Source organism: Anthonomus grandis, chromosome 4 (genome assembly GCF_022605725.1).
Source record: "Anthonomus grandis grandis chromosome 4, icAntGran1.3, whole genome shotgun sequence".
NCBI classification, from domain to species: domain Eukaryota; kingdom Metazoa; phylum Arthropoda; class Insecta; order Coleoptera; family Curculionidae; genus Anthonomus; species Anthonomus grandis.
The window spans coordinates 15,379,510-15,404,502 of NC_065549.1; the positions used below are offsets into that span (position 1 = coordinate 15,379,510).

A 24,993-nucleotide genomic window follows, 5' to 3' on the forward strand; every position below is an offset into this window, starting at 1 on the left:
TGTATTGAACAAGACGGCGATCTTTTTCTCATTTATTGTAAAGTAGGTTTACTTTACTTTTAATATCGCTATAACTTTGTTATTTTTAGGTTTAGGCTATTAGTGTAAATAAACTTTTTTATTAAGAAAATTATTATCTTTTGATTGATATACTGGGGATTCCATTTAACAAAAGTACATTTTTCACATTTTCTCGAAAACGCCACGTTCAATTTTTTTCTGCTTTCAACATTTTAATCAACAGGAAAAATCCTACTAGTTTGCTAATTTTACCCTATATTTTAAATATTAACCAATAGTGCCGACTTAATCGAAGGTCTGCACATTACAAACATACTTACGCCTTACAGGGATAAGTGTACATATAATTCGACATAACTTTTCATTAAATTCCAAGCAGCTAACGAACTTTTTAATATGTTCCAGGGATTTGAAATATTTTTTCAGACTTTTGGCATCATTTTTAATACCGTCCAGGCATTTGATACTAAGCCTGAAAGGATTTTTTTTCTATCATTTCACAATTTTTTTTTTATCTTACAGCAATCTTTAATAATACTTCATATTTTCCAATGTAGTCTAATGTATCCACGTATTTCCGTGTAATTTTGTATGCTCTATAGGCTTGTTAGTTAAATATAATTAATTCTTTCATTAGACATCTTTTTGCAAAATTTAAAAATATCATATATTTTAATATAGTTACAAAAGAAAGTGCTTTTTATTATTTGTTATAGTTGGTAATGCTAAATCGCCACTTGGAACATATACAATTTTTTTAGATTAATTTTTTCATGTCCATGCATTTTTTACACTTTTGTACAACGATTTGAAATAATATTTCTATATAAATTCCAGGATTTTTATGAAATTTTTGTATGCCATTGAGGCATTTGTAACATCAAGTGTTTCAACTTGTATAGAAAAATCTGCTTTTTATCATTATTAGTCGGCAAATAAGGTCGTATAAAAAGTAGTGCAAATACTTTTTTTTAAATTTAAACAATTTTATTATTTTGTTTTAGACTTTTGCAGTAATTTTTTATACCTTCCAAGTATTTGACATCATTATTTTAGTTTATTCCAAGCACTAAACAATAATAGCACTTAAATAATTTTTCAGTATATCTCAGCCTTTCTGCGTAATTTTGAATATTTTCCACGCATTTCCAATAATTTTTTTTTGTGATCGACAATGTAGTTTTATGATATTTAGGGATATACATATATATCCATAAGAGATGACGTAAAGCAATAATTTAAATACAAATCTCTCATTTCGTACTGCAACATAAAAACATAATGCAACGTTTTGTTAACATACCTACAAATTCTAAATACTCTAAATGATTTTAATGGTTTTATTCATGTAATTTTTATTTTTGTGGTAAAATAATTCGTTGTAATATCTGTGTTAGTATTGTTTTGTTAATCATCAAACGAATTATTTCCTTTGATGAATTCTCCGATCTTTATAGAAGGTAGGGGATTTTTGTACGAGACAGAAATGATGATTTGTCATTTAGGTATATATAAGAACTGTTGTAAAAAATGAGACAAATAATACACTAAATATGTATAGTCTCAGAGTAGCCAGAGTTATAGAAGCATTAAATAAAAAATAATTATGATACTGTACATTTTTTATCCTTAATTTTCCATTATAATTTAGTGCATTTTTAGAATGTTAGCAATATGTTTGATTTTGATTATTTTAAATGCCTTTGGTTGAACATGAAATTATTTTTTAGTAGTTTTCCCGTTATCTCATAATATAATAATAATCTTATAGAAGCAATAAAAAAATTCACTCTGACTTATAAAAAATTACCATACTGCTTAAAAATACATCATTCAATTTAAATGCCTAAACGTACATATTTTACAAGTGAATGCAGGAAAATTTGCATTTATACGTAAAGGGAGGTACATTGATGTAGTGCATGTATACCTTATTGTTTAATTTTAGCTCAAGTATCAGAAAGTCCAAAGTTTTACGAACATATTTTCAATCATAAGGTTTAAAAAAAAATAATGACATTTAATCGATATTTTTTATGTCAATAGATAATAGTCTAAGAACTACACAAGTCCTTTTTGGTTGGATCTGGGGATCTGTTACTATAACAAATTATTTATTTAATTGGTTTGTCATATATTTTTTAATTTTCTTATCAATGGGAAATTACAATGGTAATTCTTCAAATTCCTTGTAAGGTGCAAACTTAATATTCCAATAATCATACATATATAGGTTCATAGGTTTAAATTAAAAATGCTGGTTGTCCCTTTTGCTCTCTGCATTATAGTATAAACTTAAAATGATATTTATATTTATTTTCACAAATCACCTCGTATTATTATCTACATCTTTAATTTTTTAAGAAAAACTTACATAAACTTGCCAATTCTTTTTCATAATGTCATGTTCTTCAATTAAAATAAAATATTTTTTCATTTTACCCGCAATATTATTGCAATAAACTATTCATGCAAGGTAACAATGCCAACGACTAGTTACAGCCATATATAAAACGGTTAAAAAACGGTTATGCAACTGGTTTAAAATCTGACCGACGAATTACCTAATAAAAATTGTTACAATAAAGGAGAGTGTAATAGGTATATGACCTGTTATAATATATACTGGTTTAAAAAGAACAGACATGTATAATAGCGGTTCCTTATTCGGAAACTTTTCGGTGTATGAAATGTTTCATAAAACAAAGCAGATTGTGTCTACAGGTCCAAATTTTATCTTATTAAAAGAGACCATTTTTGGAAAAGTTGGCATTAAATAATATTGATTACGTACCTTATGGTGCCATAAGAAAATGCCAATTAAAAGGAAAGTATCCAAGGATTTTAGGGATTAAAGATAATATATGCTTGGCCAAGGCCTTCACTCTCTCGGTTGTTTTATTTGGATTTGGAACTGGGAGAAAATTTAGAACAATTAAGTGATAATTTTTTTAGAAGCAATAATGCTTAAAGACGTTTAAATGCACCAATTATTCTTATGATATTCTAATTTTAACCTGATATTTCATACCAGTCATAATGTATTATATAAAATGTATATGTATAGTTCGCCACGTCTGAGGTTAAGTTTATTAATAACCTTAATTTGATGAACCTTCATATTTTTTAGTTTTTTTAGTGACATCTATTCAAAAGATGCAAAACTGGTGTATGAGGTTATCATATAATACATCTAATACAGAGCATATAACGCCCTATCTAAATGAATTTAAAATTTTAAATATGGCCAACAGACGAAAACAACATTTTTACTGTTTCATACACAGAGTAATAAGTACTGGCAAACCCCCCTACCTTTTAGAAAAATTTAAACCGCTTCCAAGAACTAATTTAGGGCTACAGCGTACCGCCAATGACCAAAGCTATATTGTACCCCACCATAGAACTTCATGCTATGAAAAAAGTTTTGCATACACTGCTGTTAAAATGTGGAATAGCTTGACAAAAGTCCTTAAGAATTCAAAATTTTTGTTTTTTAAAAATTCAATAAATAAGATCCTATTGGAAGAACAGACTAGGTTATAAGTTTTAAAAGTCACATAAATAAATTTAAGTACTTAAATAAGATCAATATTATAATAATTTTGATGTTGAGATTTTTTATTTGATTTTTTATTTTTTTATTTCGTATTGTTTCTAATATTCTGCCACGCCCTGACTTAAAAAAAATCCCTAAAATCTAACTGCCATCAAGACTCGTTTTCCTTCTGCGCGCTCCCATTCTCTTCAGAACTCTTGTTTTTAATTTGTCTTTTTGTTTTTTGTTTTCTTTTGTTTTTTTTTTTTTGGGAATTATTTTATTAAGTAGTTTTTTATTTATTTCTCTTTGCATACTTTATATGTACTATTTTTTTTAATTTATTTTTTGTATTTATTATAGTAGCTATTTATTAGGTTGAGGGTCCTTTCGCAGGCGTCCGCTCAGCGGTCACTGTTACCGGTTTTGTAATCGTGAATTGGTCCTTTTTTGTCAACTGTATATATTATGTGTAACTAAATGATACATGTATTTTTTTACTTTTGGCAAAATAAACAATTTTGAATTTGAATTTGAATTGGATATTGGCACAAAAATTGAGACTTTTTTTAAATATAATTATTTCTGGCCTTCGAATTTCCTTAGTGTTATTTACTTATTCTTAATTTTTTCCTCAAAAGCTACAAATTTGGTTGTTATATATACAAACTTTGCCTCAGTCTACTATCAGAATCTTAAATGTTAACTATATAAAATGTTTATATTTTGTATACAGGGTGTCCCAAAAATAGACGTCCAAACGAGAGGAGGTGATAGAGGAGATCATTTGCAATCAAAAGAACCCTATATACTATTATCCGATTGTTGATGGTTTAAAAGTTATTTTCATCTTTCTCATTTTTGTAAACATCGCTTCATGCATCATGCACAAAATTTATTACAAAAATATCATAATTTATTTACTTAGTATTTAGTGCGAGTGTGACCCTAAGGGGTGCACCCTTTTATAAATATGATTTGGATGCATAATTGTTTCTTTCACTAGTAAGAAAAAAATAAACTTTTGACATTTTTATTAAACTAATCGTTTTTGGACAAAAATCAAAATATTGTAATACTAAATAATCTAATTCTAAATATTGAAAAAAAAGAATTTATTGCTATTAAACATCACAATAAATGTTCAAAATGCGAACCACCTGCCCTAATACACATTCGGCAACGGCGGATGAAATTGCTTTTTATGCGCCGAAAGGCTCTGTCATTGTTGGTAATAACGTTGGCCGCTTGTCTTATTTTTCTTCGCAGTTCTACTTCAGTCTGGCTTTCATTGATAAAAACAAATTCTTTGAAATATCCCCATAAAAAAAAGTCTAAGGGGTTCAGGTCAGGCGAACGCGGAAGCCATTGGATAGTTCCTCCCCTTTCAATCCATCGATTATTAAAAGTAGTATCAAGTTGTTGCTTTACGATTCGGGCAGAGTGAGTAGGAACTCCGTCGTATTGCAGCCACATGTCTCGCCGTGTTGCTACAGATACGTCTTCAAGTAAATCGTTCAAGTTATGTTGCAAGAAATGTAAATAATTTTCGCCGTTAAGTCTTCCTGGTAGCTCGAATGGTCCAATTAATTTGCCTTCAATGATCCCTGCCCATAGATTGACTGAAAACTGATGCTGAAAACGATCATTTCTCACTATATTAGGATTAACATAGTCCCAATAATGCAAATTGTGTATATTAAATATCCCTGTTCTTTTAAAACTGCTTTCGTCACTCCACAAAATGTTTTTAAAAAAATTAGAGTCTTCTCTATTACGCTGCAGCATTTCCCGACGAAACTGAATCATTTTTTCATAATCAGTGGGCAGAAGTGCTTGAACACGTTGCACATGATAAGGATATAACAGATTTCTTTGTAAGACTCGATGAACTGTGGATTTGGGAAGTCCCGAACGTCTTGCTATGCGACGAACACTTGTTGTTGGATTCTCTGTTGCAAATTCCACAATAGCATCTTCATCGTTATCATTTCTAAGACTTCCTACTCTCCGTGGCTGACCAGGAATGATGCCTTCCAAGTAACTCTGATGCACATTTATGAAAACTCTATGGTCAGGATAGCGATTTCGACCGGGAAAGCGTCTTTCATATTCTCGGGCAGCAGCTCGAGCATTTCCATCACAAAGCCCATAAACATAGTGCATTTCTGCATATTCATGGGAACTATAAGCCATTTGTGAAGGTTTACTTGTAATAGTAGCAAAGGAGTTAAAACACGAAAAACTCCGAAAATAGAAACAGCTCTCTTCTAAGTATAAGAAATATTACTACTAACTGTTGAAAATATTTAAATTAAATTTAAAAATATGAAAATAATTATATACTAATTTGTTGAAAAACCAGAAAGAAACTACGTTCGCGACAGGGAAACGGTATGTTGATCTTAAAAATTATTTTAAAAAGAATGTTTAGTTTTCTTATCATAAATATTTGACCGTAAAGAATCTGCATAAATAAAGCAACTTTTTCTGATAGCTGTTTATTTTTGGTCGAACACGTGCTTTGTAGCAGCATCAATTCAAACGCAAAAATGTGTATGTAAAACTTAAACACATTGGGAAATTATCATTTTCTAAGTAGTGACAGAAGCAATTGTTTTGCATGCAGTTATTACTTATGAAAAAGTACACTATTTAAGGCAACATTCATAAGAAATACCACGCAAATACGTGAGTATATTCTTTCTATGAGTTCTTTACAGAATTCATGACACTATTTTTATAAAAAACAGAAAAACGGTAATAACTTTTAAACCATCAACAATCGAATAATAGTATATGGGGTTTTTTGATTGCTACTGACCTCCCCTATCGCCTCCTTTCGTTTGGACGTCTACTTTTGGGACACCCTGTATACCTGGTTGAATATGTATAAATGTATATAATTTGTTCTAACTTCATAATAAGTTTTTCGTAAGTACATAGAGTGATTATTAAAGATTTAACTATTTCACAAATCTTTGGCGCTAGCAGCAGTTTCTATCGGTTTTTTATTGCATATTATTATTTATTTTGTGTTGTAAAACTAATTAATTTTTTGTGTATTTATCTTCTTTGGAATAAATAAAACTATTACCTACACTATCATTATTATTAATATTATTATATACTCTGCAAAAACTAAATCATATATGATTGATGACAAATTTATTTGGAATAGAAACTGACAAAATTAGAAGCCTATCTATAATTTCGTAACTAAGCCAAAAGTCAAGAATTGAAAACAATCAAACGATAAACAGAAACCCCTATATATAAGACATCACGATGAACTATTAATTTTTCAAAAAATATGTTTTAGAAATTTTTGAAAATTTGGCAGTTCTTTCGGTGTGAAAAAAATTTCTATATAAAACCGGCAACGTCTTTTTTAATTTTAATAGTATATCTGATTAATATATTTTTTTACATTCTACATAAAATTCTAGATACATTTTCCGTACAATGCCTTATGTCTAACCGTTTATAATTGATTTTAAATTTTATGTAAAAAATTACGTTGGCAGGCTGATACATTTCATAGGCAATGGAGTTGGATTTCCAGAAGGGAGAAAACTTCTCTAGTGAAATTCTCAAAAACAGTGAGTTCAAAAATATGCCTCAAAAATTCACAGAAATCTAAAAAAAACATTTTTTTAACGAAAGCCTCCCCTTTCTATTAGTATTTAGAATTAAAAATAAGGATTTTTAGTTATATTAGTTACATTATATATGTAAAGTTTCCTTTTACATATATTCCAAAAACTAATATTTTTCGAAATATTTGCAATTTTATCTATCGAATATCGATAGGTCCAGCCTTTTTAAAGTAACAAAGACGTTCTTCTATATAAAAGTGTTAATACCGAATTACAGAAAATGTTTTTAAAAAACACGAATTTTTACCATTAAAACATAAACTTCATCGATCACCACTGTTCATCCTCTGGAATGTTTAATTAACTCTGGATTCAACAAGGATCTCAAATTTGTTTAATTTTAGTGTGAATTTTACAAATATGTATTCCCCTAAATTATTTAATGGAATTAAGATTTGGTAACTAAACTGGACTAACAGTTTTTATGAGCCCTAAGTTTCATCGCAATTTTAGTTATAGACCAATCTCTCGAATTAGTCCTTTAAGGATACGAAGAATTCTTACTCCACCTATGAAGCTGTAGTCTTACAACCTCAAACTAAAAGGATTCTACCTGCATGTTTTACGGATTTCGGAAATGCTTGCGATCTCTTGATTCTGCGCACAACACTGGCAGTTCTGCTAGATTGCCTGTTAATTTATTTAATTTTTGTTCTTAAAGATTTTTTTTCTTAAAACCCATTTTTCTCAATAAAACTTGGTTTGTTTGTGGGTTAATTATTGATATGGGTAATTACAAGTGACTCGAATATTTCATAGTTATTTAAAATAAATTGTATAAAACTGTTCTTTACCTACTTCCAACCTTTGATACTTTTGAAATATGTTTGTGAAGAAGTCCGAGCAAGATTTGCCTACTCACTGGCTACCCTGTTCACCAGACCTTAATCATGAAATACCTAATAAATAATGGGCCCAAAGTGTACCATATACCTAATTTTTGTATACTATTATATTTGTTTATGAAATAAACGGAATGTGTGGTTAAATGAATAAACTAATATTTTGTAAACTTTAAGAAACTTCTGTTCATGTTAATTACTTTTGCAAAATCTTTTTTCAAAATAAATAAATTAAATTTGTTACATCTGCCTGAATTTGTCTGCCTGAAACTATCACCAATTGTTTAGCACTTATGTTCAGTCTAATACCAACTGGCATTTAACTTAACTTATGGTAATGAGGGGCACCCACTCAATATCTTAATAAGGCGCCGTTTAACGGGGGCACCAAGTGAGCGCCTGCCCACATATTTTCTTGACAGCACTATAAACATTATCAGAAAGTTTGATATATTTGAATTTATTACCAGTTTTTTACTATTTATGTGTAAATTGTATATGATCTAGGCGGTTGGGAATTCTTTTTTTTTTTAAGAAATAAAACTTTTTTTTTATTTATGGCCATTAGGAAAAATGTAAAAGAAAATATTACGTACGTAGATTTGCTAAAATACTGAAAATATATATAAAATCTACAATAACGGTAAAACAATAACAATTATTATTATAAAGGGCCTGCGTTACTAAAATTTTTCAAAAAATATGTATTATTAAAAAAAGAAAAAAGAAACAGATGCTCGTAAATCCCGAATTTGCACGTCAATATAAAAATAAATAACATAATTTAAATAATGTGAGACGGCGGCCTATATTACATGTCAGGAATATAAAATGAAAAAAAATTGACAAACTGAGGGTAAAACTGGAAAAAGCCTTGGAAACTATGAAATTACGTGAAACTATTACATATCCAAAATAATATTTAGCAAACCTTTTGTACATGTAATAAATAGATCTTTTGAAAAAGGTACTTTGCCCACCAATATTAATCATTAAAAGAACTCGTCCATTATCTCAAAGAGACCTACGTAGCTAGAGAAAAAATTAAGAAGTCTCGGTCTCAAAACATTTGTTGGAGTTTTTTATTTTTTTTCTAATATTAATCATACTTTCATACTTATAAATTTGGTCAAAAAACATTAACATTATAAACTCATTTTTGTGCTAAATACAACCAGTGAAATCATGGATAAACTAGAAGAAGCATTACATTTTATTTGATAAGCAGTTGGTTTACAAAATAAAGTCACAACGGAGGATGCTGTGATCAGACTTACTTAGAGATTGTGTCGATTTGGGTATGTGGTCAGGGCATTTGACACAATAAATCATAAATACTTACTATACACTTTAGAAGAAACTGGAATTAGAAACATTGTTTTGAATCACCTAAAGAGTTACTTGTCCAATCGTACTCAAAAAATACAAATCAGTTCTACAGTTCAGTTGAGATGGTCACTGAGAGTAGAATTAGATTTACCAAATATCTTTAAATGTCCAATAATAATCTTTTAACGGATAATATTAATAAAACTTATTTTATGTTGTATAGATGCTATGATAGTCTACAATCCTTAATGAAATGATCTTACTTAAAATGTTCTACAAAAACGCGATGAAAATTAGTGAAATTACATTAAGTGTGTTTGTGCATTTAACATAGTGGATCATGAAAACTTGCCATACAATTTGGAAGAACATGGAATTATGAACATTGTTTTGAGTACAAAAACGCGGTGAAAAATAGTGAAACTAGTTTAAGTGTGCTTGTGGATTTAGCTAAGGCATTTCACACGATGGATCATAAATACTTACTATACACTTTGGAAGACATCCAAATAAAGAAGATTGTTCTGGTTCGGCTGAAGAGTTACTTATCCAATAGTATTTAAAAAATACAAATAAGTTCCAAAGTTCAGTACAAATAAAGATACTCTACAAAAATGCGATGGAAAATAGCGAAATTCACAAACACGCACAATCTCTGTTTGTGGATTGGGCCAAGGCATTTGACACTGTGGGTTATGAAAACTTTGGAACATTACCTTGGACCCGCCGAAGAGTTACTTAATCAAAAAGTACAAACCAGTTCAAAAGCTTAACATGGATGCTTGCTGAGAGAAAATGTAGATTTACCTAATATCTCTAAATAGTTTATTAATAATCTTTAAACGGCTTATATAAATATTTCCTATTTTATCTCGTACAGATGCTATGCTAGTCTACATTAAAATTAAATCGAAAAGGTTTTGTTACTTAAATATAGTTCTAGATTCTCATTTGAAGTGAAATGGAAATAACCTTACTTAAAATATTCTACAGGAACGCGATGGAAAATAGTGAATTTAGGTTATGTGTTTTGTGGATTTGGGTAAGGTATTTGACACGATGCATCATCAATACTTGCTACTCTTTAGAAGAAACTGAAATTAAGAATATTGTTCCGGATCCGATGAAGAGTTACTTATTTAATAGTACTAAAAAAGCACAAATCAGTTTCAAGGTTTAGTGTGATGCTCGCTGTAAGAAAAAGTGGCATCAGATTTACCTAATATCTTTAAATGGTTTAATAATAACATTTGCACAGCTAATATTGATAAAACCTATTTTATGTCGTATAGATGCTATGATACTCTACTACAATGTTTGAATAAAAGCGAAACTGTTTTATTACGTAGATATACATACTACCTAAACACTATCGTTCATATGTAGAGCAACAAAATTAAAAATTAAATTTTGTAATAAAAGCAGCAAGTAAAAAATTTTACTATAAAACATTTTCTTAGCCACAATTAAATACCCACACTTTTTATAAACAACATTCTTATTTTACAAATTGTTTGCTGTGAGATTCATAAGTAGAGCAACTATTTTTTAAGTTCATTTTAAAATTAGATTTCCATCAATCCAGTTCAGCTATAGTTCTTATAGGATACAAAATACCAAGAGGTAGTCATTTATCCATAAAAATAAAACAAAAAATCTTAGTAAAGAAAAGTTTGGGCAAGGGGAAAAACGTTGTAAAATTGCAAAAGGTTTGAATTTGAATAAATCAATAGTATCAAGGGCTATTTTCAATTTTAACAGAAGAAATAGACTTTAGAAACGCAAAACTACTAGTGTCGTTGACATAAAATGCTTTCTGCTAATGATGTTCTATGATGTGCTAATAGTGATTCTGCTAATGCCCTTTATGAGTGAGTCATGTATAAGAGAAGACATTTCTGAAGTGTCTGTGTCTGTAAGTACCATAAGACGAAGAACTAAGAGAAGCTGGTTTATATGGGAGGAATTCCGCTAAAAAGTCCTTTATATCTAGAAAAAATAGAAAAGCTAAACTTCGCTTTGCTAGAGAACATGTGTTTGACTCTATGTTTGAAATGTGTTATCTCAGTCTAAGAATTACAAAAGTATTGGAAGAAAGTGATGTTTTTCTGGTTTAGTCTGGCAAACCATAAGAGAAAAACACAATTTTCAGTCAATCCAGATACTATTAAAGAAACCAAACAATGATATAGGAAGTAGGTTGAAAAAAATTAATTCTCATTTATATATCCTCATCTCAGTCTAAAAATTAAAAAGGTATTGGAACAAAGTGATGTTTGGCAAATCATAAGAGAAAAACACGATTTTCAGGAGATCACATTTGAATGACTGTAAACTGGAAAACGGTACTATTTCAACCCTAAATATACAAGAGCTACTCTGAAGCATGGAGGAGGTGGAATTATAGTATGGGGTGTTTTTCGGGGTTTATCATGGGTCCACTAGTGAAAATAGTGGGAATATTGGACCGTTTTGTATATTGTGGCATTCTAGAAGACCACATGCTTCCATTTGCCGAGGATAACATGAGTTTAAAATGGACATTTCAGCACGATAATGACCCGAACCTCCAAATTAATAAAAGATTGGTTTGTTACAAATAACATCCTATGTAATGCTTTGGCCAGTACAGAGTCCCCATCTTAACCCGATAGAGTGGGATGAAATTGACAGGGCCATTCATAAGAAAAAACCATCAAAGTTGACCGAACTGTATGAAGAAGTCCAAAACGAGTGGAACTCGTTTGAATCTCAAGATTATATTGACAAACCTTTACATTCTATGAAAAATTGATGTCTAAAAGTTATCTATATATATATATAAAAGAGTTTGTCCTGACTGACTGACTTATCATCGCAGAGCCCAAACTACAATAGCTAGAAACGTGAAATTTTGCCAACGGGTTACTTTTATAATGTAGGCACCGGATAAGAACGGATTTTTCGAAATTCCACCTATAAGGGGTAAAAAATGGGAAAATTGTTACCCGTGACCTCGAGAATTAAGGAAGCGTGGCTTCGGAGTTTGAACGGAGACTGCCCCGCACCAACGTAACTTAAGAAACCAACTTAAGAACAAAAATTAACTGCAACAATATTTTGTTATAATGTAGGCCCCGTTTCCATTTAAAGTCTGCTTTGCCATGACTATAAACAAAGCTCAGGGATAGACACTTAAGACAGTTGAAGTAGATCTTAGGGAGTACTGTTTTTCACATGGGCAATTTTATGTGGCCTGTTCGAGAGTAAGTTCCGCAAGTAGCCCAATAATTTTAACACCTAAAAGCAGCACCACAAATCTAGCGTACAAGGAAGTTCTAAATTAACTTTTACTTTTGAAATGTAGGTTTTTAGCGTTTGGTGTAATATTTACGTTTTTTATTATGTTAAAGCCAGTAATTCATGTTTAAGAATAAACAAAAAATAAATTTTGATACTGATTATTATTTAAATAAATAAAAAAAACCTGTCCATCTCAACTTTCCGCGGACGAAGTCTCCGGTCCACCTCAACTTTCCGCGGACGAAGTCGCGGGTACCAGGCTTGTTAAGAATAAAGGATATACCACCAGATATTAAATAAAATTACCAAATTATAAATAATTTAGTTTTTTTAGTTAGTTGCTCTATAATTGAGCCAACAAATTTGTAATAATTAGCATAAATATTTTAGGTTTTTATTAAATTATAGGTTTACTGTTTTATTTCTAAATAATAAAGCCCCAAATAAAAATCCGGTGTCTGATTTCACTGTTCTATAAAAATTAAAATAACAAAAGTTGCTCTACATATGAGCGATAGTGTAAGTCAGATGATGATAATGATGATGACATAATATGCTTCGGTACAATCATTAAAATACAATTTAAAAATGTTTGTTACATTAGATATATTTCCAGATTATCACTTGAAGTGGAGTGAATTTCATAAGTTTAATAACATAATCCTACTTAAAATAATCTATTAAAACTTAAATTATATTCAGCAAATGCACTATTTATTAGAATAAACTTCATCAGATAACTTTCTTGTCGTAAGAATATGCCTGAGGTAATATAATAAAAAAATACACAATAAAAGATATAAAACATATACGTGATATTATGTAAAATTTAACAGGATCCCATTTTTTATATATTCAATCATGTGAAAGAAATGGCTATAAGATCAATAAAGGGGAAAGGCCTATATTCCTATATGAAAGAACAGTATCACTACTCATTTAAGACTATGCCTGAACTATGACTGACTCCCTTGAACCTACAATTAACTTAGAGAAATATATAAAATAAAATGATTATGGAGTTGTCACTATATTTATGGCAAGTATATCGACCTCTCTTTATTATTGCAGTTGTATTCTCTATGTATTTAATTATGTCACATTATAAATTATTGTTTTATTTAATAAATCAAACAAAAACACAAATATGGAAAATTAAACAAAATGCAACTGACGAGATTTATTTCCACTATGGATAGCTCGTTTGCATAGTTTGTATGAAATAAAGCTATTCTGTATGATTATTAACATTTATAATAAAAGCCTGCTGACGTCATTCACTTGTTTAACTAAACATGTGAACGGTTAATAGTTTCTGACTGACTTGAGTCCCGTTTAAACAGGTGGTGACCTAACGTTTTAAAAATAAATGCCAGGCCAAAAAAATAACGTGTCGCGTTTTTAGAATTTCTAATGATTTGTTTATTTTTTTTTTGTGGAATGATTTCGTAATTGTTCACCTTGTCTCCTATGAAGTAAGCATCAAAATCAGGGTGAACATATTGACTCAAAGATGTGACTTAAATTTAAAATAATATCAAACTTATTAAAGTAAGTTCTTTTTGCCATTGTAAATGATTCACCCACATTAAACCGCAAGAAAGTTAGCAACTCTATTTATATGTCTGTACATACATACTTACGTAGGCGCCGAGATGCATTATTGGATGCCGGATCTATTGAACCCGACGTCAAAAATCGATAACTTGCGTTTTGTCTCTAAGAATGTAGGTTGTATAGGGCACTCTATTCAGTTTAAAATTAACCAGAGATGAAGTGTAGAGGAAATACGTCAGAAAATATTACTTTTTAACATTCGTACTTGTTTGTTCAATAGAATATGTTCAGACAATTTTTTATGTTAATAGAATAATTTACTTCTATTTATAGTTTGTATAGCATAGTTATGTATCATTGTATCAGGTTGGCTATTGCTCTATAGTACGCCTTCTATTTTTATTATCTGACGAATTTCCTCATTTATATTTTTTTTTCCTACCAGAATACGCTGATAATGTTTTCTAAAATCATTGATTTTAACTGCCTTGAGTTTTACATTAATTGCCATGTGTCTCCTGCATATAAATAATTTTGTCACTCTTAAAGTGGAAAGGATGAGACAGTAAGGGTCATTTCAGATAGAAAAATTCATACAAAATTGTTTTTTCATTTGTGTGACTTTTACAAAAACCTTGGTTTTTGTAAAAGGCAAAAGTCAAAATGAAGAAAATGGTCTGGATATGGCTGAAGAGAACCTGGGTGTTAGTACGAGGAGGATTACAAGAGAACTTCGATTAGCATCACACGTGGACGTTTGGAAGACACTTGGGAAAAAACGGTTTTAAGCCTTTCCATATTCAACCGGTTCAACATCTGCAAGAGGTTGATTATGACTTAAGAGGTCAATTTTGCGAATGGATCCAACAAAATCGAGGCCTAAATAAATACATTTTATTTAGCGATGAAACTCATTTTACCCCAATGGAATTCTTAACCGACATAATGAACATCGGTGGTCAGATGAAAATCCTCATTCCACGTTTGAACGAAACTTTCAACATCGATTCAGTGTTAACGTGTGATGTGGAATGCTGAACGACCAGTTGTTTGGTCCTTTTGTATTACATGATGTTCCGCTAATTGTTCGCACCGAATGTATTTTCAACACGATGGACCCCCGCCTCAGTTTAGTCGCCGAGTGCGTAATTTCTTACACAATCGTTTTCCTGATCGTTGGATTGGCATACGAGGACCTCAAGTTTGGCCACCGAGGTCACCAGACTTAATCTACTGGATTATTGCCTCTGGTGGTGGATGAAAGCTCTAGTGTACGAAATACCAGTAGAAACCGTAGAAGGACTCCACAATCAAATTTTGAATGCTTCAAATATTATTAAAAACAATCCTTGTAACAATGTGATTTAAATTTAAAGTAATATCAAACTTATTGAAGTAAGTTCTTTTTGCTATTGTAAATGATTCACCCACATTAAACCGCATGAAAGTTAGCAAGTCTATTTATATGTATGTACATACTTATGTAGGCGCCGAGATGCATTCATTATTGGATGCCGGATCTATTGAACCCGACGCCAAAAATCGATAACTTGCGTTTTGTCTCTAAGAATGTAGGTTGTATAGGGCACTCTATTCAGTTTAAAATTAACCAGATATGAAGTAGAGGAAATACGTCAGAAAATATTACCTTTTAACATTCGTACTTGTTTGTTCAATAGAATATGTTCAGACAATTTTTTATGTTAAAAGAATTATTTACTTCTATTTATAGTTTGTATAGCATAGTTATGTATCATTGTATCAGGTTAGCTGTCTATCGCACTATAGTATGCCTTCTATTTTTATTATCTGACGAATTTCCTCATTTATATTTTTTTTGCTACCAGATTACGCTGATAATGTTTTCTAAAATCATTGATTTTAACTGCCTTGAGTTTTACATTAATTGCCATGTGTCTCCTGCATATAAATAATTTCGTCACTCTTTAATGTGATGGACGAGACAGTAAGGGTCATTTCAGATAGAAAAGTTCATACAAAATATATTTCTATTTTTTGTGAATGTTACAAAAACCCTGGTTTTTGACATCTTTAAATAGTAGCAATAAAGTAAAAATATTATGGCTTGCAGAAAACATGGGAGCTCAAAAGTTTGTTTACACCAACTGGTATGATAAATGGACCAATAATTGGCCTGTTTCAGCTACTTGAAAAATTAGATGAGCATAGGTGAATAGGATTTTTGTAAAATTGCCAAATTTCTGCAGAAATATGGACCACAATGCAATGTTTAATAAATACCTATGAAGAATCATAGATGAAAGTATGAAAGGATAGGACTACAGCAAAGTCTCTGAACGGCGATAATGTCTATGAATGTCAGTGATAATAAACAACAATTTCAGGGACAAATCCATCAAGTGCCAGATTCTAGAAATCACCAAAGAAATTTTACTTAACACCGCAGACTATTAGGAGCACTCATTGTAAACATTTTTTTCTTCTGCATACATATTGCATTACTTTTTTCTTTAAATTTTCATTAAAATGATGCTATTCTCTTTAAACCAACATTTTATATTTTTAAGACCTAATCAACTATCCAAGTTAAAATGTCTTTAAAAACTTCCTTCAAATTAACTTTTCTTTTATCTTCTTCTTCGGTTTGAATCATGACTCCATGAATAATACTTTACAACCGTATAATTATCCGCAAGGTTAACATTATGTTATGAATAATGCTTTACAAATTAAGGTTGATTCCAAGAGTACCACTTTGCACCTGTTTATTTTCAGAACAACATATTAATTGGACCTATCAATGGAACAACATGATATTGACTGATTACTCCAACTTTATTTAAAAGCATGAGGATATTAGCTGGATACAAGTATAGTTTGGAGACAGCTGGGTGAATACTTTATGCATTCTACATTTTAAAAACCGCAGGCTTTTAAGGGGTTCTAAGCTGAGGTGAGGTGTCTTCACGTGACCGATCTATACTTTGCATAAGAGCAAAGAGATAGTTCGATGAAATTCTTGAATATTCATACGCTGAATATGTGGCTCCAATATGTTTCCGTAAACGTGATAATACAAAACAGCAAAATTATCTACCAGCGAGATATCCTGATTAAATTTAATTTTAAACACATTTTTCCGGCATAATGAGATCACCATACCCGTATGTAAGAAATGACAAAAAGCTATAGAGGAATAACCCTCTTTAATACAGTAATAAAACTACTCACGAGTATTCTCAAGAACAAACTGCAAATTAACAAATGGAAACGCAAATTAAGAATACTGAACAACAACAGGTCTTCACAAAGGGACGGTTAATAACAGACGCATTATTTATAATAAAACAAATAAAGTACAGTATGCCAGTGTATATTTGCTTCATTGACCTAACCATCGCGTTTGACAGCGTTGACATAAGATACCGGAGAACATAACAAAGATAATCCATAACTTGAATAACAATAACGTAATAAAGGTTAAAGGAAGAGATTAATTCACTTAAAACATCCCAATACCGGGAGCAATTAGACAGGGTGACAGCCTAAGTCCCTTCTTGTTTAATCTTCTCAAAAGAATTGGTATGATGTGTTACGCCGACGATGCAGCAATTATTGCCGAATCAGAAAACGACCTACAGAAACAACTCTGTTAGTTCTTCCAACTAAGCCACCACTCAGTTTGAACATCTCTATCAACAAAACCAAATGTATGACAATTGTCAAAGATCCGCCCAGATGTAAGTTAGTGAGAAGAGGACAATACCATAGAACAGGTGATGCCATTCAGATATATCAAGCACCCACGACCCAGTCAAAGATCGGAGAAGCCAGATTAACAAAGCATCGACAGTCGACACTATACGAGATATAGTCTGGTCAAACCACTTATATGAGCAAAGATAGCAAAATTAGAATCTACTTGATTCATATCAGACCGATTACGACGTACAGTATAGAAGTTCGCGAAGACAACAATAAGACAAAACATATGCTAAGGATGGCCGAAATGAAAAGACTGAGAACAATAGTGAGGAAAACAAAAAGAGACAGAGTAAAAAAACATAGATATCGGAGAACAATACGAAATACAAGATATTGTGAGACGGGGAAGACAACGTAACAAGCAGTGATACGACCATGGAAATAGAGTTCGGATCGGATGGAGTACGGATGGAAATAGAGTTCCGAAAACAGTCCTAGAAAATAACCCGCCCCGCTTAAGACCTCTCGGGTCTATCTCTCAGGAACAGATACAGAGGCTGCTTCACATTAACAGATCTCCAACAAGTAGAAGAAGAAGAAGATATTTCTTTTTGTGCAAAGATAGTTTGTCCTATATTGGTCGGTAATGTTTCTGATTGATTTTATTTTTACATTCAAGTTTTTGCATTTCTATGGTTGGATCTTTATTGAGGTTAATTAGTAGGTTAGGTTTGATACAAGATTTTACTTTATTTTCTTAATCAAAAAACCATGGTAATTCGTTTTTAGCTTTTGCATTTTATAATTAAAACTATTTTGGCTTCAGAAATTGGCAATTACTTAAAATTTAATATTTTTTTTTTTGACACAGCTTTCAAATATGAACGAATTGCGAATTTAGAAAGAAAAAACAATAATTAGAAAACCAAACTATTTAATATTTAGTGGTTAATTATTGCTTCGCACTGAAAACATCACTAAAATCAAGGAACTGGCACTTGAAAATCATTATTGTTTTAGAGAGCTAGCATATGACCTAAACATTTACAAGAATCAGAGTTCTTACGATCTCACAAATCTACATTGTAACTAAGTTTTTGACCAACAATACAAATAATTTCTCAAAGTCGAATTTTCACTTCAATAAGTCGATTGAAGTCATAAAAGACAGAGAATTCGAAGAAGCTGAAGTCGATCTCAGCTCTCAGGAATATAAAAAGGGCACTTTAAAGGCCTTAAAATAAAGTTAGATGACTAATTCAAATTTGTTGTTTTTATTGAGACCTTTCAGGTAAACATTTGATAGAATGTATGTTTATGGATGATAAATTAGGATAAATGAATCAACTAACTCCTCTTCTGTATATTTCAGATCAGATCGTAGATTTTGTATCCAATCCCATTTAATTTATCTTTTATTTTCTTCAATTTGTCCATTAGCCTGACGTTATATAGAGACTTTTATATAATATTTAAATCAAATGTTGTATTTTTTTAAATGAAAATAAAAATAAAATATGAAATAAACGTATACACCAACTTATAACTAAATCATCTTCAAGGAAGCAAATTAGAAAAAATATTCTGGAATTGTGCATCAAAAAATATTAAAATTATTACCTATTCTGATGATTTCCTGGTTTCATCATTTATTTTACAATATAATGAATATTATATTCATATGATTTATTATTATTGGCTTAGCCCGACTGCACGAAGGTCAAATAAAACTTGTTAATTAATTAATTTTTAATATTCTTAAAAATTTTAAGATTAACAGGACAAGTATTTTTAATTAAAACTATTCGACAAATATTAATCTTAGGACTACTTTTAAACGAAGGAAATAATTATTTGAATCATTAATCATAAATATATAGATATTATAGATGTATCGATAATTCTAAATGAATCCCTATTAACAAATAATAAACCTACAAACTGGACGTTTTCTCGAATAAATACAAATTACAGGTGGTGCCAAGGTGTGGGAAGAAAAAACACTTCTAGGGCTTTTGTAACTTTTCTTACAGTGTCATGACGGTTTGTGTCGCATCACACTTTTTTGCACTCAATATGTTAGTCTTTGAGCCGGTTATTAATTAGGCTCCATTTTAGTCTGTTTCTGCACTAGAAATGGTGATTTTTACAAAATAGCCTTTTTGATTGATTTCTTCATAAAGTAAGTTAGGCCATCTACTATTCTTTAAAATAAAATAAAACATGCTTTTTCAAGCGGTTTAACCGAAGATATCCAGCCACAGTCTCGTTGGTGTTATTCAAAAAGACGTTCTTGAAAGGTTGTAAGCACCATTTTATCAGGAGTCTACTCAGGAATTGGTTACATGAGATAATAGCTTTCGTATTATTAACCTTATATGAGCATTTTCCCTATCTCTGTCTGCCTAAAATCTAATATCTTCTTTGCTTATCTCTAACTTGGTCATGCAATGATGATAGATATTTCCTTATTCTCTATTATTAATTATTATCTCTACCTTTATGATCAAATTTTTATTATATTTGATCTATCAATTCGTTCAAATAGGTCTTAAATGGGTTAAATCTTATGTTATTTTGGATATCCTTAAAGTCGTAACCATAAAATTTGTAAATATAAATATAAATATAAATAGATATAAATTATGAAAAAAATTGTAACATGTATAACAGCCGATCTAAAAAGGGTTAAATTTTTTGTTTATTTGAACTTCACTTCTCCAATTGAATTATATCAACCACAATAATAATTTTGCTATGCTTGCTGTGCAAATCAGAAAATATTAGGTTTTGAAATAGCTCAGCGAGAACCGACAGAATTGTGAAAGAAAAGTTAAACAAGTCAACGTTAACAACATTTTCCCAAATCACTAAAAAGCGACTAACAAAACAGCCTATGTGTTTTCAGTGATTTGTTCCCAATACCGAAAGGCTCAAATTAACTTTTGACGTCACAAGGGGCGTTTTCGGCAACGCGTAAAAATATAAATTTCAAACATGATTTAGATTATTTCTATGAACAACTTAAAATAAAGAATGATGAATTTGGGAGTATTTGGTGTTTATCTCTCACATTATGTAGATATAACTTAAAAAACTAACCCATGCAAGAACTCCATTAAATTAATGAAACTTATTAACCAATGATACCTTTACGGCATAAGCAAGCTTTACGGTTTAAATTTCAAAACTCCTATTATGTTAAATCATAAACAAAAACTTACCAATGTTACTATGTCGTTCGGATTCATCTTAGCAATCTCCTGCAACCTTCCATACAACAAGTCCATCAAGTAACGATATCTATCGTTCATTTCGTCCAATTCCCTACTGACGACGTCGGCGCCGGATTGGCCCGTCGTCATTTCCGGTTTCCGGAACGCGTCGCTCGCATCCAGTGAGGGACTGGCGTCGAGAAGGGCGTCGCGGAATTTTTGCACGCCCTTGCTCCATATCTAGTGGTTTAGTCGGGGGTTAGCATTGGGTTAGTGTTGGGTGAGTGCGCGTAAAGGCGACAGTACTGGGTCAGTGGTTTTATTTATTGTTGTTTTGTTTTGGTACTATTTTGTTGTTGTTTTTTTCTTGTAGGAAGCTACATGTGAAATGGTGGGTGAAGTTGGTGAATGTTCGAAGAGTTGGAATTCAACTTTATTATTAAGGGTCAATGTTTTAACTTGAATGACACGTTTCTATGGGATACTTCAAGCTGTAGCGAGAAAGACACAAATTCCTTTAACCCAGACACGAACGCTCTATACATATTTTCTCTATGTTTGCATAAACCGTCAGCTCAAAATACGATTTATTCGTGTAAAAAATTCTATTTTGTTTATAAGATAGTTTAGAATGACTGCGTTTTGCGCTTATAATTCGTACCATCATACGAATTACATTAAAGTAGGTTATGTTTATTTAATTTAAATAAAAACGATACTCAACATCAATACGATTTACCTGCAGCCATTTTTCCTAGGCCAGAATATTCGTTATGCATGTAGTTTATCTGAAACCACTTTCGCCTTACTATCGAACCTTCGCATCTGGGTTTGTTATTTGTGGAGAAGATATTAAGCCTTTATAAAAAAAATTTCTAAAGAGTGTTTTTTTTAAATTTCACTGGACAAATGCAGCAAAACATCCTATATACAAAATGTATTAAAAATGCTTTGTTTTAATTAATAAATTAAGATCAAAAGTAATAACAACTCATAACACTCAACACAACAATTTCTAGTTTATGAGTGTGAAATACTAAATATTCTACAAATAGATTTTCCTTTCTAGTGTTTGTTTAAATTAATTGGTTTTCGCGCTACACCTTAACAAACAATATGCGAAAAACTTGTTCATACTGTACATAAATTATATTTAAAGTCAGCAATATTTTTAGCTCCAATAATCTTGGAAGTCAGTAAAATTAATCATTCAATTAGTTTTTAAAATAAGCAATTGCAAATAAGTATTAAGGCCCATTTAATGCTTCTATATATATTTTTTCTTATTATTTTTAAGCCTATTATTAAAATTGAATTCCAAAACTACAATATAGTCGATAATGCGGTTGAGGTATAATCTTTACAAACTTAAAAATATGGTACTCTTAAAATTAATTTTCAAATGAAATTTAGAGATTTTTAAAAATTAGAAAGTGGAGAATGGCAGTTATAATAAAATTAAAGACCTTTTTCGGTACTATAAGAGTATTTAAAAACTACTGTCACCATACTACTCTTTTTTTGAAATTAATTTAAAAAAAACCATAAGACAATTGTTTTAGGCGTTAAAAAATCATATATAATAATCAATTAATCTTAGTCTTTATTCTTTAGGTAAATTGCGTATTTGCATCTCAGTTACCTGATGCCCTTATTTATAATGGTTTTCTGACGTTTCGTCTTTTAGCTACCACTTTATCTTATGGGATCATTGGATTTTGGATTTACCTTGACGAACTATTAGATTTTCTCTATTTTAAAACATTTTCGAATATGTGCCACTTTTCGTGCAAATTTCGTTTTTTTTTTGGAAATTAATGAAATTTCGTATTCTTTTAATTATGGAGATTGGAATAATGAGAGTCTAAATTCAAAATTATAGAAAAAAAAATCTGCTATAACTAGTAACATTAACTTGTGTTAGTTACAGTACTATTTTTTTATATGGTATTTTAATTTAAATTATTCTTCATCTTCTTCAGTCTAAGGGTTTCTTCTTCGTATATTTAGGATTATATAACTTATAGTTTATCCTTATTTCTTTAGATTTCTACAGTTTCTTTCAAATTTATTTTATTTTAACTATTGTTTTTTTATCTAAAATGTTTATGTTTTTCCTACTTTTTGTGCATATTTCTTTGTTTTTCTAGCCGTTTCTGAAGTTCCTCTGTTATCAATTAATTTTTTAGTATTTTCTAGAGTGAAAACCTGATCTTGAGAAATCTAACGAATTGTAAAATTTAACAAACTCTGATAGGAATGCCAATTTAATCACTTAATTCCAACTAAAGGACTCCACCTCATTATCGACTAAAAATCGTGATATGAAACATATAAAAGTAATCGGATTATATTGCCTCAAAGGGTGTTTTAGATTGTCTAGTGCATCAAAAGTGAATGTTATTTCTGTTAAAGGTTTTAAAAAGAATATAAAAAAGAACTTTTTTTAATTACAAATACATGCTTTCCTCCGATTACTTCTTAAAAGAAAATAATTTTATGCATGAAATGCATGAATCTATGTACTCGATGAAATGAAAGTTTTAGAGAAAAAGCAGCTAAAAGTTAAACTAAAAAAAAAGCGGAAACAAAGGTACTATACACCAAGAAGGAATTATCAAATAAACAAAAAAAATTAACAATAACGTAAATTCAGGCACTTAAATCAGTCACACAGTCTCTCACACACACATAAAATATAACTTAAATAGTAACGACGAAAAGGAGCAACAAATACATAAAAATAGTGTTAGGAAAGTTTCGAAATGTAAGTGTGAAGAGTGAGGAATGAAAAGTATAAGTAAGACGTCTTTGATCTGGTAAACCTTCCTTTTATAAATGACATTTTGAAAAATCAACCCAATCTTATTATTCTCCAAAAATCATTCATAAAATGGCACAAAATTTTACCAGAAAAAAAGACCCAAAAGCTACAGTAGAACATTAATATCGGTGCTCGGGTTACCTTTCCTTCCCTGATGAATCTACCACCGTTCAAATTGACCTGTTCTATCTTGGGGGTGCGTTCCACAACGCTGTTCAACAAGTTCTGAAAGGCAAGTGCAAATTTCCCTTAGGTTAGGTGTTAGGGGGTTAAATTATAACTAATAAGTGTAACACTACTATGGGGTGGACAGTACTGCTTGAGGTAAAATATTAAGAAAAGTATATTATATTTTGGTATTTTAGAAAAATTTGGAAAATAATTGCAGGGCGGCTCTCCAGGAAATGCATCGATTAGTTAAAAAAATATAAGAAGGAAAATAGTGAAAAATAAATATAAATATAAATACAAATATGTACGCGATATAGATATGAAATATATTTTTTAATACAATTATAAAATCAAATAAGGTTTGAGTTTGTACATTTGCCGCTAGGGGGTGTAAACGCTATACATACGCGCAAAATGTTAGCCAGATTATTAAATTTCGGATCTGTATGTTAAGTTATTTTTTTTATAAAACCATATTTTATATATATATCACTTTTCGAAATTGCATTGCGCGGTCATGACGAAAGTAATAGCTCCAATAATCCTGGAATTTTTCTGGACCTTATCGATTTTGTTTCTGAACTGGATTTAATTTTTAAAGAACATATGGAAAAAAGTACAGTATTTAAAGGAACATCAAAAACAATTCAGAACGATATTTTAGAATCAATGTTAGCCATTGTACATACTCATATAATTAAGGAGATTGGCCAGACAAATTTTGTGGCAATTCAAGTAGATGAGACCACAGATAGCTCCAATAAAACGCAGATGATTGTCACATTGCGATATGTATTAACTAGTATTGTACAAGAAAGATTTTTGAAATTTGTTAACCCTCCAGGTACCACAGCACAACATTTAACTA

General features: G+C 30.5%; 1 protein-coding gene across 36 annotated transcripts in view; it reads right to left on the reverse strand.

The window, feature by feature from the left end:
* LOC126734862 (dystonin) overlaps positions 1–24,993 on the reverse strand; it is a 426,801-nt gene that overhangs the window by 101,128 nt on the left and 300,680 nt on the right. For 31 of the 36 annotated variants that reach the window (XR_007660193.1, XM_050438655.1, XM_050438650.1 and 28 more), the window contains 2 exons: positions 24,096–24,179; positions 21,140–21,370 (listed from right to left, as the gene is read on the reverse strand). The exons of 1 other annotated variant lie outside the window; for it this stretch is intronic. Coding sequence is in view for 34 of the 35 variants with exons in the window: in XM_050438655.1 (XP_050294612.1) it covers positions 21,140–21,370; positions 24,096–24,179 (315 nt within the window). In the remaining variant the exon portion in view is untranslated. The remainder of the gene's footprint in view (positions 1–21,139; positions 21,371–24,095; positions 24,180–24,993) is intronic. 4 more of the 36 variants (XM_050438675.1, XM_050438670.1, XM_050438671.1 and 1 more) reach the window with 1 other exon arrangement.